Source organism: Salmo salar, chromosome 27, assembly GCF_965601325.2.
Source record: "Salmo salar chromosome 27, fSalSal1, whole genome shotgun sequence".
In the NCBI taxonomy this organism is placed as follows: domain Eukaryota; kingdom Metazoa; phylum Chordata; class Actinopteri; order Salmoniformes; family Salmonidae; genus Salmo; species Salmo salar.
The window spans coordinates 23,741,610-23,756,204 of NC_138317.1; the positions used below are offsets into that span (position 1 = coordinate 23,741,610).

General features: G+C 43.4%; 1 protein-coding gene across 2 annotated transcripts in view; it reads right to left on the reverse strand.

The window, feature by feature from the left end:
* LOC106588686 (PHD finger protein 14) overlaps positions 1-14,595 on the reverse strand; it is a 104,477-nt gene that overhangs the window by 60,931 nt on the left and 28,951 nt on the right. The window contains exons 14-19 of one of the 2 annotated variants that reach the window (XM_014177923.3): positions 14,214-14,320; positions 12,413-12,544; positions 9,655-9,817; positions 9,094-9,156; positions 4,627-4,689; positions 4,300-4,424 (exon numbers count right to left, since the gene is read on the reverse strand). In XM_014177923.3, coding sequence (XP_014033398.2) covers positions 4,300-4,424; positions 4,627-4,689; positions 9,094-9,156; positions 9,655-9,817; positions 12,413-12,544; positions 14,214-14,320 — 653 coding nt within the window. The remainder of the gene's footprint in view (positions 1-4,299; positions 4,425-4,626; positions 4,690-9,093; positions 9,157-9,654; positions 9,818-12,412; positions 12,545-14,213; positions 14,321-14,595) is intronic. The other variant, XM_014177927.3, reaches the window with a different exon arrangement.

Consider the following 14,595-nt stretch of genomic DNA (forward strand, 5'->3'; position numbering starts at 1 on the left):
GCTGAAAGTAGGGTTAGCTGAAAGTAGGGTTAGCTGCAGTAGGGTTAGCTGGAGTAGGGTTAGCTGGAGTAGGGTTAGCTGGTTAGCTGGAGTAGGGTTAGCTAGTTAGCTGTAGTAGGGTTAGCTGGTTAGCTGGAGTAGGGTTAGCTGGTTAGCTGGAGTAGGGTTAGCTGGAGTAGGGTTAGCTGTAGTAGGGTTATCTGGAGTAGGGTTAGCTGGAGTAGGGTTAGCTGGTTAGCTGGAGTAGGGTTAGCTGGAGTAGGGTTAGCTGTAGTAGAGTTAGCTGGTTAGCTGTAGTAGGGTTAGCTGTAGTAGGGTTAGCTGGAGTAGGGTTAGCTGGAGTAGGGTTAGCTGGAGTAGGGTTAGCTGGTTAGCTGGAGTAGGGTTAGCTGGAGTAGGGTTAGCTGGAGTAGAGTTAGCTGGAGTAGAGTTAGCTGGAGTAGAGTTAGCTGGAGTAGAGTTAGCTGGTTAGCTGGAGTAGAGTTAGCTGGTTAGCTGCAGTAGGGTTAGCTGCAGTAGGGTTAGCTGGTTAGCTGGAGTAGAGTTAGCTGGTTAGCTGCAGTAGGGTTAACTAGAGGATGTAGCTCATGGACAGTCCTCTAAGTATTTTGCGGAGGAGGAGACAGAAGAGGATGAGAGGGATGAGGAGGGCTCGTGGGGGTGACATGACGTGGTGAGTGACCAGGTCATCCTGTACAGGCATCTCTAATCTCCACAGGAAAACTAACAAACCACCATCTTTATTTCCTCAGAAGATTTTCCAGTGGACCTAAGCATTATGTGAGGTTTGGCAGCTCCCAGAGCCATAGAGCCATGGATATAGGGTCCCCAGACATATGGGCAGAAGAGAGGAGTAGTGACATAGAGGGTCCTGGGATGGGGGGGATGAGCGGAGGAGTGACATGTGAGGGCAAACTGTGACACTTCTGTCAAGGACCCTGACAGACGGACCATATGGCAGCTGCTCAGTTGACAGCACTCACTATGGGGCACTGGGGAGGCGCGTCCACACACACACTTCCAATAGAACTCAGAGTTAAACTGTCACTTTAAAAATATTAAAGAGAGGAAGGGAGACTAAAAACCTACTGTGTACACACACACACACACACACACACACAAACACACACACACACACTAGAAGTCACAATAACCATTACTATAAATGTTGCTATTTTCAATATGTTAAACCTTATCTAAGCAGCTACTTACAGTACTTCTCAAACACCAGAAAGGGAAATCATTCTACTAAAAATCACTACTTTTCCTCTACTCTAGAAAGTTCTACTTGACAACAACACAACACTAGAAGAAGTTGATGAGAGCATCTCCAGTTAAAGGCCTTTACTGAGGAAAACACTATGTGATTGGACCACAAATGACTAGAGTCAATACAACTGATTGGATGTGGTGATAGGATGCTTAGGGAGGTCAAAGGAGTGAAGTGCCAACATAGAATGGATGAGAGAGGGAAAAGACAGGGGGAGAGAAACAGAGAAGGGAACAAGGGAGACAAAAAAGGGGAAGAGAAGAAGCACCATTGTTAGAGGAATAGAGAGGAGCAGACAGACAGGTAACCAATGAGATGCTTCTAGTAATATTGTTCCGTTTCAGAATCACTCCTTAGTCCAGATAGACCTTAGTCCTTATAGATGGACTCTTAGAGTTGGCAGTGATGACCACAAAAGGCCTGTTGTTTCTTCCAAGAATGACCAGTTCAGTAATACTGAACCTTCCAAAACTTAATTTGCTAATTTCAACAAGTATTTTAGAATTCATCCAAGTTAAATTTACATTTCTGCCTCTCTCCCTCAATTTTAATTGGACGGCCAGTAGAAGGTCCAATTTGGGTCACGAAGAAGACCGTGGTTGGAAGGTCAAAGATGGCCATCTGATCCCTCACCGCCGCTGTCATTCTTCCACGTAATTAAGTCCCTCACTGCCTCTAAGCAAAAGGTCTGCTTCTCTCTCTCTCATCTGTCCAGCTGTGTCTAGGTGTGGGGAGGTGAGGAGAGGTGTCTGCCCCGGCTCTCACAACCTGTGCAATGCAAAGATAGAAAGAGTCAGGGCAGGCAGCACACCTCACAGCCCCCGACCTCCTTAACCTATAAAACACTGACAGAACCACACAATATTAGCTCAACCTTACATACACTAATAATACCAAATACAGCTCACATAAGAACCATACGTTAACTGGATAAATGACGTCAATTCTAACAAATTATTAAGTGAATAAAGCATACAGTTTCAGTTGAAATGAGCCAATGACAGTCCCAGTTTGTAGGCCAAATATAACACAAATAAGGGTGGTCTACCTCATAATAAATACACTCTGATAAATCAGTCAGTCTACAGTGTGCAAATGCTGACTGCTGTAATTCACACACTACTGAGGGATCTAGTAGAGTTACGGTCCTGTTTAAGCAGCGTGAGACTGCTGAATCTCTGATGGGAGATCAGGGCATATCAGACTGTTCAACACATCTTGATGAAGTGTGTAAAAGTAGGTGGTTGTTCAATACAGGTGTTCTACAGAGCTGCTGGCCTCAGCCCCCCTCATTGTGGCCTTCTGCCTACGCAAGGCAACCAAGGCCTACTAATGAAGACTGAACCTTAAATCATCAGGAGGATATGGTTCCCACACACACACACTCATGCACCCTTCCAACCTCCCATTCCATGGCGACACCCACATTATCCCACACACCACCCTTTTCACATACAGTACCAGTCAAAAGTTGACACAGCTACTCATTCAAGGGTTTTTCTTTATTTTTACAATTTTCAACATTGTAGAATAAAAGACATTAACACTATGGAATCATGTAGTAACAAAAAAAGTGTTAAACAAATCAAAATATATTTATAGATTCTTCAAAGTAGCCACCCTTTGCCTTGATGACAGCTTTGCACACTCTTGGCATTCTCTCAACCGGCTTCATGAGGAATATTTTCCAACAGTCTTGAAGGAGTTCCCACATATGCTGAGCACTTGCTGGCTGCTTTTTCTTCACTCTGCGGTCCAACTCATCCCAAACCATCTCAATTGGGTTGAGGTTGGGTGATTGTGGAGGCCAGGTCATCTGATGCAGCACCATCACCCTCCTTCATGTTCAAATAGCCCTTACACAGCCTGGAGGTGTGTTTTGGGTCATTGTTCTGTTGAAAAACAAATTATAGTCCCACAAACCATATGGGATGGCCTATTGCTACAGAATGCTGTGGTAGCCATGCTGGTTAAGTGTGCCTTGAATTCTAAATAAATCCCACACAGTGTCACCAGCAAAGCCCCCCCCTCACAATCACACCTCCTCCTCCATGCTTCACAGTGGGAACCACACATGCAGTGATCATCTGTTCACCTACTCTGCGTCTCACAAAGACACGGGGTTGGAACCAAAATCTCAAATTTGGCCTCATCAGACCAAAGGACAGTTTTCCACCAGTCTAATGTCCATTGCTCGTGTTTCTTGGCCAATACAAGTCTCTTCTTCTTATTATTGGTGTCCTTTAGTAGTGGTTTCTTTGCAGCAATTCAACCATGAAGGCCTGATTCACGCAGTCTCCTCTGAACAGTTGATGTTGAGATGTGTCGGTTACTTGAACTCTGAAGCATGCTTTTGGGCTGCAATCTGAGGTGCAGTTAACTCTAATGAACTTATCCGCTGCAGCAGAGGTAACTCTGGGTCTTCCTTTCCTGTGGCGGTCCTCATGAGAGCCAGTTTCATCATAGCGCTTGATGGTTTTTGTGACTGCACTTGAAGAAACTTTCTTGAAATGTTACGTATTGACTGACCTTCATGTCTTAAAGTAATGATGGACTGTCGTTTCTTTTTGCTTATTTGAGCTGTTCTTGCCATAATATGGACTTGGTCTTTTACCAAATAGGGCTATCTTCGGTATACCACCCCTACCTTGTCACAACACAACTGATTGGCTCAAACGCATTAAGAAAGAAAGAAATTCCACAAATTAACTTTTAACGAGGCACACCTGTTAATTGAAATGGATTCCAGGTGACTACCTCATGAAGCTGGTTGAGAGAACGCCAAGAGTATGCAAAGCTGTCATCAAGGCAAAGGGTGGCTACTTTGGAGAATCTCATATATAAAATATATTTAGATTTATTTAACACTTTTTTGGTTACTACATGATTCCATATGTGTTATTTCATAGTTTTGATGTCTTCACTATTATTCTACAATGTAGAAAATAGTAAAAATAAAGAAAAACCCTTGAATGAGTAGGTGTGTCCAAACTTTTGACTGGTACACACAAACACACACAGTGACCCACCTGACGAGGTTCTCGTTGTCCCCGGGTCCTTTGCAGGATGTACAGTCGGTCCTAGTGTCGTCTGCTTTAGGTGTCTTCTTCTGCATCGCAGACTGACGCTGACGCCGCTCCCTTAGAGCCGGTTCCTATGGAAAAACACAGGCTGATTAGACCCAACACTGCCGTGTGTGTGGTAATGGCGTAGAAGAAAGAGTACCTTGCAGGCTAATAGAGTGAATAGAGTAGTCCGTAAATAACACAGGGGATGTGTATGTATTAGTTGTGAGTGTGTTAGGGAGGTTAGGGGGTGTAGGAATGTTTAGTAACAAATTTAGACCAATTACATACCTGCACCTCAAACTTCTCTTCTTCACAGATGGACACCCTCTTCCTCTTCTGCCCTCTGGTTCGCTGTGGAATACAGAACAGCATGTTAGGTTCATTTCGGACCCTTTTAACAAAGCTAGATTTTTGTGCTAATTGATTGATCTGTGTGAATTGATGAGAGATAATTGACCTGAGCTCTGGTCAGTCTCATGATCCTTGTGAAAGATTATCAGCTAGCCATGCAAGGCACAAGGTCACAACAAGGTCACAATATTTCTCTACTTTGAGTTGTTGAGTGGTCAGCAAATCTTTAGTTCTTGGTATTTTGTCTGTGAGAATCTGTCAAAATAATAATTTGACTTAGAGATATGCTCCACAAGGTATTAGCAGCATCAGAAAAATCTACTTTATTTGTAGCTTTCCTGTTCTCGAAAAGATTCTGGAGCCAGTGGAAGTTTGTTTATGACGCCGTCTGCTCCCTCAGCTGTTTAACCAGATTATCAAACAAAGAGAACCCACAGTGGTCTCTGCCTTTTGCTACAATACAACAGAAAGCATAAACTGTTTCCAAATAAATTTTTTGTTTGTTTGTCCTGTATTTAATCCTCTACTGCCCAGTGAGGCTGGTGTTTTGTTTTACCTCTGGACATACAAGACAAGAGAGCCACACAGTGCTGTCTGTGGACTAGGTTCTATTCAACTGCACGAGAGAGAGAGAGTGAGAAAGAGAGGGGCGGGATAGACAGAGCGATAGAGAGAAAGAGAAGGGAGAGAAAGAGCTGTGGAGATATGGCTGCTCCCTCCCTCCCTGCCTGCCTGCCTTTCTCCCTCCACCTCTTCATGGATCCCACTTATCTACAGCCACCATACCCTGATCCTCCTCCGATATACCACCCCAGCCCTGCTTCCCCCCCACCTCCCTATTCACCCACCCAGTCTCAGCTCCCCGAAAAAACACAACAGATATTCATCAGAGAAGAGGGGAGAAAAACACTCTCCAGTCCTCTTCCATTTTATTTCCCCCCAGTCTTTTGTTTTTAGACTGTCAATAACCAACCCCCTCCACACCTGGAAGGAGAGGAGGAACACTCATTCTCTGTGGCCACTCACTGCCTGGCAAGAGTCAGAGAATAGCCCAGCGTCTGTCTGGTTGGCTGGCTGGCTGGCTGTCGCCGTCTTTTATAACACCCAAAAACACCCTGCTATTCCTTATTCCAAAAAAAAGTTCAAAAGGAAAAGAACAAACAACCATAGATGTCTTCTATTCCTTCTGCAGGTTTTCGCTCTCTGTATATTCTATCAGAGAGGGATGGAGAAAGGCAGGAGGGATAGAGGGGAGTGGGAGGATAGAGAGAGGAAGGTGGTGTAGAGGGAGGTGGTGTAGAGTGCTGTGGCGGTGAGTCTGGGTTAATGAGTTTTTCTGTTAGCGCGTCTAAAGCAGAGTGCCCAGAAGTACGCTGGCCTGAGGACCCTGCTGCTGGAAGTACTCAGGGATTAAGCCGGCTTTTTCTGATTTCCTCTCGCCGCGTCCGCTCCAGTCGAGGAGCTTCAATGCTGCATTTATCTTCAAATGCGAGGGCAGCTGCTGAAAGGGCCCTGCTTTGCATTTTTAATGCTTTTACCAGGGCACCCTAGCGCTGGCACCGCTCTAAAGCCCTGTTTCAATTTATCAGGGCTGGCTAATCGACCTCCCGCTGGCCCCTGCATGGGGACGAGTGTGTGTGTGTGTGTGTGTGTGCGGGGCCACAGGGGTAAGATGGCCCACTGCCACTCTGTGGTGCAGCTCAGCCTCCTCTGGCCCTTGTTCAGGACCTGCTGACTGAGTACACTGCCTACTGCAGGGTAGTGCCCTCTTCTATCTCAACATGTGCCCTCAAGGTCACAGATTGTCGAGGATATCTGTTAGACATCCTACACACAGCCTGACAGCTATACTTCATAACGCATCACTACTTTCACCACTCATTGAATGATTACATCTCAGAACCATCAGTTCCCGGACCCAAACTGTACCTAATTTTCAAGGAAGGTTGGTATTTGCTTCTTCTAGTAGAATCTACTGCCAATATCTCTAATTATTAGGCCAATATCTCTAATTATTATCTCCAAAAAGAATAATTGCAGACCAAAACCATCCTGCATTTTCAAGGAGGCTTGGTTATCATTGCTTCTTCTTCTAGAATCTTCTGTGTGACAGTGTGTGTAATGGGGTGGTGATTAAACATGGCCCTGCTGTAACACCCCTCCATGATTACACAGGAACATCCTGTATGAACATATGCCATTAGTCTAGTGAGAATGATGATGAGAATGAAGTTACTACATCTAGTTACTGCTGGGTCCTCTGCTCCGTTAACTTCTCTAATCCTGCATGGTGCTGTGACATGATTCATGGCTGTTAAAGATGCAATGATGTACTTAATTAAAAGATTGATTTAACTCAGTCGTACAAACTGCCCCCAGTTTTAATTTCCTCACTTGAGCAGAGACCTTGATGAGGTATGGTGTGTGTGTGTGTGTGTTTGCACATTTTACCTTATATCTTATTTATTTTTAACCTTAGTCTGCATTGCACTGAACTCCGCATTGGATGTGTTGATCTTTCCCTGGCCAATCATAGATTACCTTAATGGAGTCCACTATAGAAACCAAACAGTTAAATAAACTCATACTCTGGGCCCTTTTGTAAGGTGGTGCCACCCGCCCACCCGTCGCAGGCAGGCAGAAGTGGCTTAGAAGGGAGCGAGGAAGGAAGAGAGGGAGGGATGGAGGGAGCTAGGGAAGGAGGGAGGGCTGAAGTGAAGGAGCCAAGTAGCTGTGGTTCTAGCATTTAGCAGTTAGCATTTCTAATGATACGCGTTCCATCTGCCAAGTGGTGGCGGAGGAGCCAAAGGCAACAGATGGAATTGTTTTCACAATCTGTTTAAATATGTTGTTGATTTTCTTCCTCCTTTAAAAAAAAACATACAACCCGGCTCCATCATTCATTCGCTCGTGTCAGGAACAACAAGGAGATGTTTGATTCCCCCTTTGTTAATATTCCAACTTCCTCTTACATGATTGTAGATTGGAAGTAGTTCAGTCCATTTGGATCAGTTTGAATCTGATGGCGGACCTGAAACAATAGCCAGCGGGGGGTGTTTGGGGCTGAACACCAGAGGAAGTGTGTTTTTGGATCCACCAGCTCTAGTTTACTGGCATGTCTACTAGCAATCCTGTTTAGTACAGCCGCGTGACCTATGTGTGCTGAATGGCCAGCCATTAGCCCGTGAGTCTGGTCTGTTATGATCTGGTCTGTTGGGCTCTATTAGTCTGGCCAATCTGTTGGGTTCAGTTAGTCTGGCCTGGGCTATCTGTTGGGCTCTATTAGTCTGACCAATCTGTTGGGCTCTATTAGTCTGACCAATCTGTTGGGCTCTATTAGTCTGGCCAATCTGTTGGGCTCTATTAGTCTGGCCAATCTGTTGGGCTCTATTAGTCTGGCCAATCTGTTGGGCTCTATTAGCCTGGGCTATCTGTTGGGCTCTATTAGTCTGACCAATCTGTTGGGTTCAGTTAGTCAGGCCTGGTATATCTGTTGGGCTCTGTTAATCTTGCCTGATATACACTTCCTATGATGGAGTACTTTTAACCCCAGGTATAGGTTGACAGATTACTGCCTGTTTCTCCAAATCTGGAGTATGCAGTAGATGGCAGGACAATTCAAAAGGCTACCCCAGAAATATCAACCCAATCAACCCCTAAACTAGCAAAGTGGTGGCATTTAAAACCCATTTTGTCAGACCACCACTTAAAGGGATACTTCAGGATTAATGCCTTTATCTACTTCCCGAGTCAGATGAACTTCTGGATACAATGTGTATGTCTCTGTGTCCAGTATGAAGGAAGTTAGAGGTCATTTCACAAACAAATGCTAACTAGCGTTAGCGCAATGACTGAAAGTCTATGGGTATCTACTAGCATGCTTTTTGCAATTATATGGGCTTGTGTAAACAAAATAAATAACATTTTTTATAATAATACAGTGCCTTCAGAAAGTATTCACACCCCTTGACTTTGTCCACATTTTGTTGTGTTACAGCCTGAATTTAAAATGGATTACATTTTGATTTTGTGTCACTAATCTACACACAACACCCCATAATGTCAAAGTGGAATTATGTTTTTAGGAATTTTTACAAATTAATAAAAAAAGTAAAGCTGAAATGTCTTAAGTAAATAACTACTCAAACCCTTTGTTATGGCAAGCCTAATGAACTGCAGGAGTAAAAATGTGCTTAACAAGTCACATAATAAGTTGCATGGGGTAACTGTGTGCATTAACGGTGTTTAACATGATTACTTAATGACTACCCCATCTCTGTACCCCACACATACAAGGTCCTTCTGTCCAGCAGTGAATTTCAAGCACAGATTCAATGGTTTTCCGATGCCTCTCAAAGAAGATTGGTAAAAAATAAACAAGAATAAAAAGCAGACATTGAATACCTGACTCACTCTGCTTTCCAATAGACACTGGGAGACAAATCCACCATTCAGCGGGACAATAACCTAAAACGCAAGGCCAAATATACACTGGAGTTACTTACCAAGACAACATTGAATGTTTCTGAGTGGCTTAGTTACAGTTTTGACTTAAATTGGCTTGAAAATGTCTAGCAATGATCAACAACCAACTTGACAGAGCTTGAAGAATTAAAAAAATATTCTACAATCTAGGTTTGCAAAGCTCTTAGAGATTTACCCAGAAAGACTCACAGCTGTAATCACTGCCAAAGGTGATTCTAACATGTATTGACTCAGGGGGTTGAATACTTATCTAATCAAACTATATTAGTGTTTTATTTTCCATTAATAAAAAAATAAAAAATAAAGCTTTCTTCCACTTTGACAGAGTATTCTCTCTCGATCATTGACAAAAAATGACAAATCTACTTTAATTACACTTTGAAACAACAAAATGTGTAAAAAGTGAAGGGGTGTGAATACTTTCTGAAGGCACTGTAAATAATAATAATATATATTTTTAAAGTGTGTGTTATTACACACCGTGCCCCTCACATCTCGTTTCTTGGGCTCTGGGGACATCTCCTGAGGGATGAATTTGATTGGTCCTTTAATCTGTCTCCGAGACCTTTTGGTGCCGTCGGGCAGTGTCTCCATGGCGATGTCGGCATCATCGCTACTGGCCTGGTCACACTCTGAACATTGCCTGAGGAGATGGAGGGAGGTAGAGAGAGAGATAGGAGGGAGGGAGAGATAAAAATAAAGGGCAAGAAAAAGAAAGGGAGAGAGAGTAAGAAATAGATGTTTCAGGGCCCAGAAAAAGTTCTCTCCTCTATGCAGGGGTATTGATTTTACTATCTGTGAACATCTTATGCATGGAAAAAAGGTTTCGGAAGCCTTTTGCTCTGATTACTATCAATGTCTGAACAACAGAACCTATATGCTGCTAATTATGTTGGGGAGAAAAACAAAGCACTGACACTAAGACTTTAGTCTCTAATGTCTGTGTTGAAATTTACAAAAATAATATCTTTTGTTAAAAAAATACCTTTTTTCCCAAAGCACTGAAATCTGAGCCTGGAGGTCCGACACTGGATTTGAGGAAAGGGGTTTCTGCTGACCCAGGCAAAGCATAAGACTGTGACATGGGTTTCTATCAGTATTATAAGTTAGACAATGCTAATCGGTCTTAAAAGGTTAATATCAGTATTATAAGTTAAGACAAAGTGAACTTGTGGATCCTGTATGCGTTTCTGATTCTGACCGAGAAGCCCTGTCTGCACCTTCCTTTCTGCCTCTGTGAAATTCCTGCCGTGCAGATCCTGATAATAAGGTAGGCTATGACTTGGCCTCGGCTCCACACAATTTCATCCATCCAAATGCTTTCTAATTTCCGCCCGCTGGAGCAGAACGCCACCACCCTCTCTTTTTCATGGTTAAATGAATTACTCCCAATCACAGACAAGAGAAACGTGCAGGTTGAGGTGCCACAGAAACAAACAATACACACACACCTAAGATGTGCACGCTCACACACACACGTGCATAAACACACGCGTATATGCAAACGCATGTACACACATTACAATCCCCCATCCTCCTTCACTTCAGAAGTAAAAAGATTAGACTAGCTGCTCTATGGAGATAACTCACTGTGGAAGTATCTCACTAAGTGACAGAGATGGAATACTATTGAAACTATTGAGACAGACACACAAAAGAGCTCCTCTATCTATCTATCTATCTATCCAGATAAGGACATCTAGCTCTGTGTGAAGTGGGACATTTCCACCATATCTGCATTCTCTATCTGATAAATCTACTGCCACTAAGCTGAAATGTCACACTTTATATAAATAAATAGTGGACATTAATGCATCTCCTACTACAAGTTATTATAAAACGGGTTGATTGGATCCTGATTGGTTGATATGCGAAAGTTGTGGGACAACTTTCGCAAAATACCATGATGTGTTAAGCTCATCAATCCACTGTCCCGCAGCCCAGGCAGGAAATTCCTAAACTTCATCTCCCTCGGGGAAGAAAGCGTCTACACATTATTTTCCCGTGCTACTAAATGGTTTGCAACAGTTGGGGAAACTAATAATTCACCATGGAAACCGTAAACACTCAGAATTCCATTCATTCATTAACCAACGCAGAGCGGCCTGTGTAGGCCTATTTGATTTATTGAAGTTCTTGTCTCTCATCATCATTGAATTTCTGCTAGCTAGCTACATGCCAATGATTTGTTTAGCGTAGCAACATCGGATGAACAGAATGCAAAAGTTATCCAATGCGGGCCTGGAGGCATGGGAAATAATGGCTGTGAGTGGCCATCGATGTGAGAGCTCACTCAAGAGTTATTGGCACCCTCTAACATGGAGAACAGAAAGTGCTGGCGTGCCATTTTAGCTGGCAAAAATGTGAGTGGGACGTCCCATTCTCCGCCAAAGAAGAGGCCAGCACTGGCTGTCAACAGGTCGACGGACAGTCCTACCATCGAAGTTACTATTAACATCAACTAGCTTGGTTAGTTTGGACTCGCCAACCATGATAGTTGTTGCCGACGTAGGACTATTGGATATTTCTTTAATCATTATTTATTGATCATTATTCTCATCATCACTGAATCTCTGCTAGCTACAAGCCAATGATTTGTTTAGCGTAGCCACGTCAAATGAATAGAACTAATGACTGGAAGCATGAGAGAAGAACTAACGACCAGCCCGCTTCGGTAGCAACTTCAGAATGCAAAAACAAATGAAAACATTTCATTAATATTTTTATAAATATGTTGACAACCGTTTTATAAAAGCAAAAAGGCCCTCTAACCGGGAGATTATTTTGTGATAACTCCCTCCTAAGGGCTGTTCACAGCTCTTGGCTTCACCTCGGTCCTAAGAACAGCCCTAAGTCAGGAGTTATCACACAATAATCCCCGGGTTCTCATGCCTTATTGCTTAAATGACATGTTTTTATACAACAATGGTAAAACAATGTCATACCAGATGTACAGTGCAGCATGTCATTGCGATGGGTTGTGTGTTTGTGCTATGGACAGCACTTGATCAAACTTTTGCAACTCTTGTACCACCGAGTCCTCTAGCACCCATTTACATGTTCTCTCTCTCTTCCCCATCTCCCACCCTCTCTTTCTTCCCCATCTACCTCCCCCTCTCTTTCTTCCCCATCCACTTCCCCCAGTCCCTCTCTTTCTTCCCCATCTACCTCTCCCAGTCCCTCAGTCGCTCTCTCTTTCTTCCCCATCTACCTCCCTCAGTCTCTCTCCCTCCCTCACCAGTAGCTGTTCTTGGTCTTCTTGGGCATGCGTGTCAGCGGAGGCTCCAGACAGCCCAGATGGTAGTAGAGCTTGCAGGTGTCACACAGGAGCAGGAGATGCTGGTCCTGGTTTTTCTTACAGATCCCACAGCTAAATAGGAACACACATACAGTACCAGTCAAAAGTGTTAAAATAAATCTAAATATATTTAATATTTTAGATTCTTCAAAGTAACCATCCTTTGCCTTGATGACAGCTTTGCACACTCTTGGCATTCTCTCAACCAGCTTCATGAGGTAGTCACCTGGAATGCATTTCAATTCACAGGTGTGCCTTGTTAAAAGTTAATTTGTGGAATTTCTTTCCTTCTTAATGTGTTTGAGTCAATCAGTTGTGTTGTGACAAGGTATGGGTGGTATACAGAAGATAGCCCTATTTGGTAAAATACCAAGTCCATATTATGGTATGAACAGCTCAAATAAGCAAAGAGAAACGACAGTCCATCATTACTTTAAGACATGAATGTAAGCCATTCCGGAAAATTTCAAGAACTTTGAAAGTTTCTTCAAGTGCAGTCGCAAAAACCATCAAGCGCTATGATGAAACTGGCTCTCATGAGGACTGCCACAGGAAAGGAAGACCCAGAATTACATCTGCTGCAGCGGATAAGTGAATTAGAGTTAACTGCACCTCATATTGCAGCCCAAATAAATGCTTCATAGAGTTCAAGTAACAGACACATCTCAACATCAACTGTTCAGAGGAGACCGTGTGAATCAGGCCTTCATGGTAGAATTGCTGCAAAGAAACCACTACTAAAGGACATGAATAAGAAGAGACTTAATTGGGACAAGAAACACGAGCAATGGACAGTAGACCGTGAAAATCTGTCCTTTGGTCTGATGAGGCCAAATTTGAGATGTTTGGTTCCAACCGCCGTGTCTTTGTGAGACGGATGATCTCTGCATGTGTGGTTCCCACCGTGAAGTACAGTATGGAGGACGAGGTGTGATGGTGCTTTTTTGGTGACACTGTCTGAGATTGATTTAGAATTCAAGGCAGACTTAACCAGCATGGCTACCACAGCATTCTGCAGCGATATGCCATCCCATCTGGTTTTCTTAGTAGGACTATCATTTGTTTTACAACAGGACAATGACCCAACACACCTCCAGGCTATGTAAGGGCTATTTGATCAAGAAGGCCTCCACAATCACCCGACCTCAAACCAATTGAGATGGTTTGGGATGAGTTGGGCCGCAGAGTGAAGGAAAAGCAGTCAACAAGTGCTCAGCATATGTGGGAACTCTTTCAAGACTGTTGGAAAAGCATTCCTCATGAAGCTGTTTGAGAGAATGCCAAGAGTGTGCAAAGCTGTCATCAAGGGTGGCTACTTTGAAGAATGTAAAATCTAAAATATATTTTGATTTGTTTAACACTTTTTTGGTTACTAGATGATTCCATATGTGTTATTTCATAGTTTTGATGTCTTCACTATTATTCTACAATGTAGAAAATAGTAAAAATAAAGAAAAACCCTTGAGTATCTGTGTCCAAACTGTTGACTAGTACTGTACATACAGGAAATACATCAACATCAACTCTAAGAAGATAGTTCTCAGATAAGAAGCTAGATATAAAGAGCATATAAAGAAAACAGGTATGATAATACATAGTCCTCAGGAATAGTGATGGTTGTAGAGTGTTGGAGTGCCCCAGGGTTGAATACTGGGACCTCTCTGATTGCCCGGCCACTCAATGAGACTTTTACTTGTTTGTAATGCCTGTTGTTTGAATGTTTGTGTGTTTGTTTGTTTACCTGTAGAGGACAGCTGGTAGGTTGGAGGACTTCCCAGGAGCTCCTCCCTCCTTCTTGCTGGGCTTCCTCTCTTTAGGGGCTTTCAGGACCGACGGGGAGTTCAGTTTCTGTCACAGAGAGAGACACATCACACAATCAACTCATAGGTGTAGTGGAGACTTCAGAGAGAAGCAGTGAAGGACAGAGAGATCAAAGGTGTCCACAGAGAGGAGGGAGAGTGACGGAGGGATGGGGAGAGCGAGAGATAGAGTGGGAACCTATTGTTGGTCAGAGACAGACAGACAGACAGACAGACAGACAGACAGACAGACAGACAGACAGACAGACAGACAGACAGACAGACAGACAGACAGACAGACAGACAGACAGACAGACAGACAGA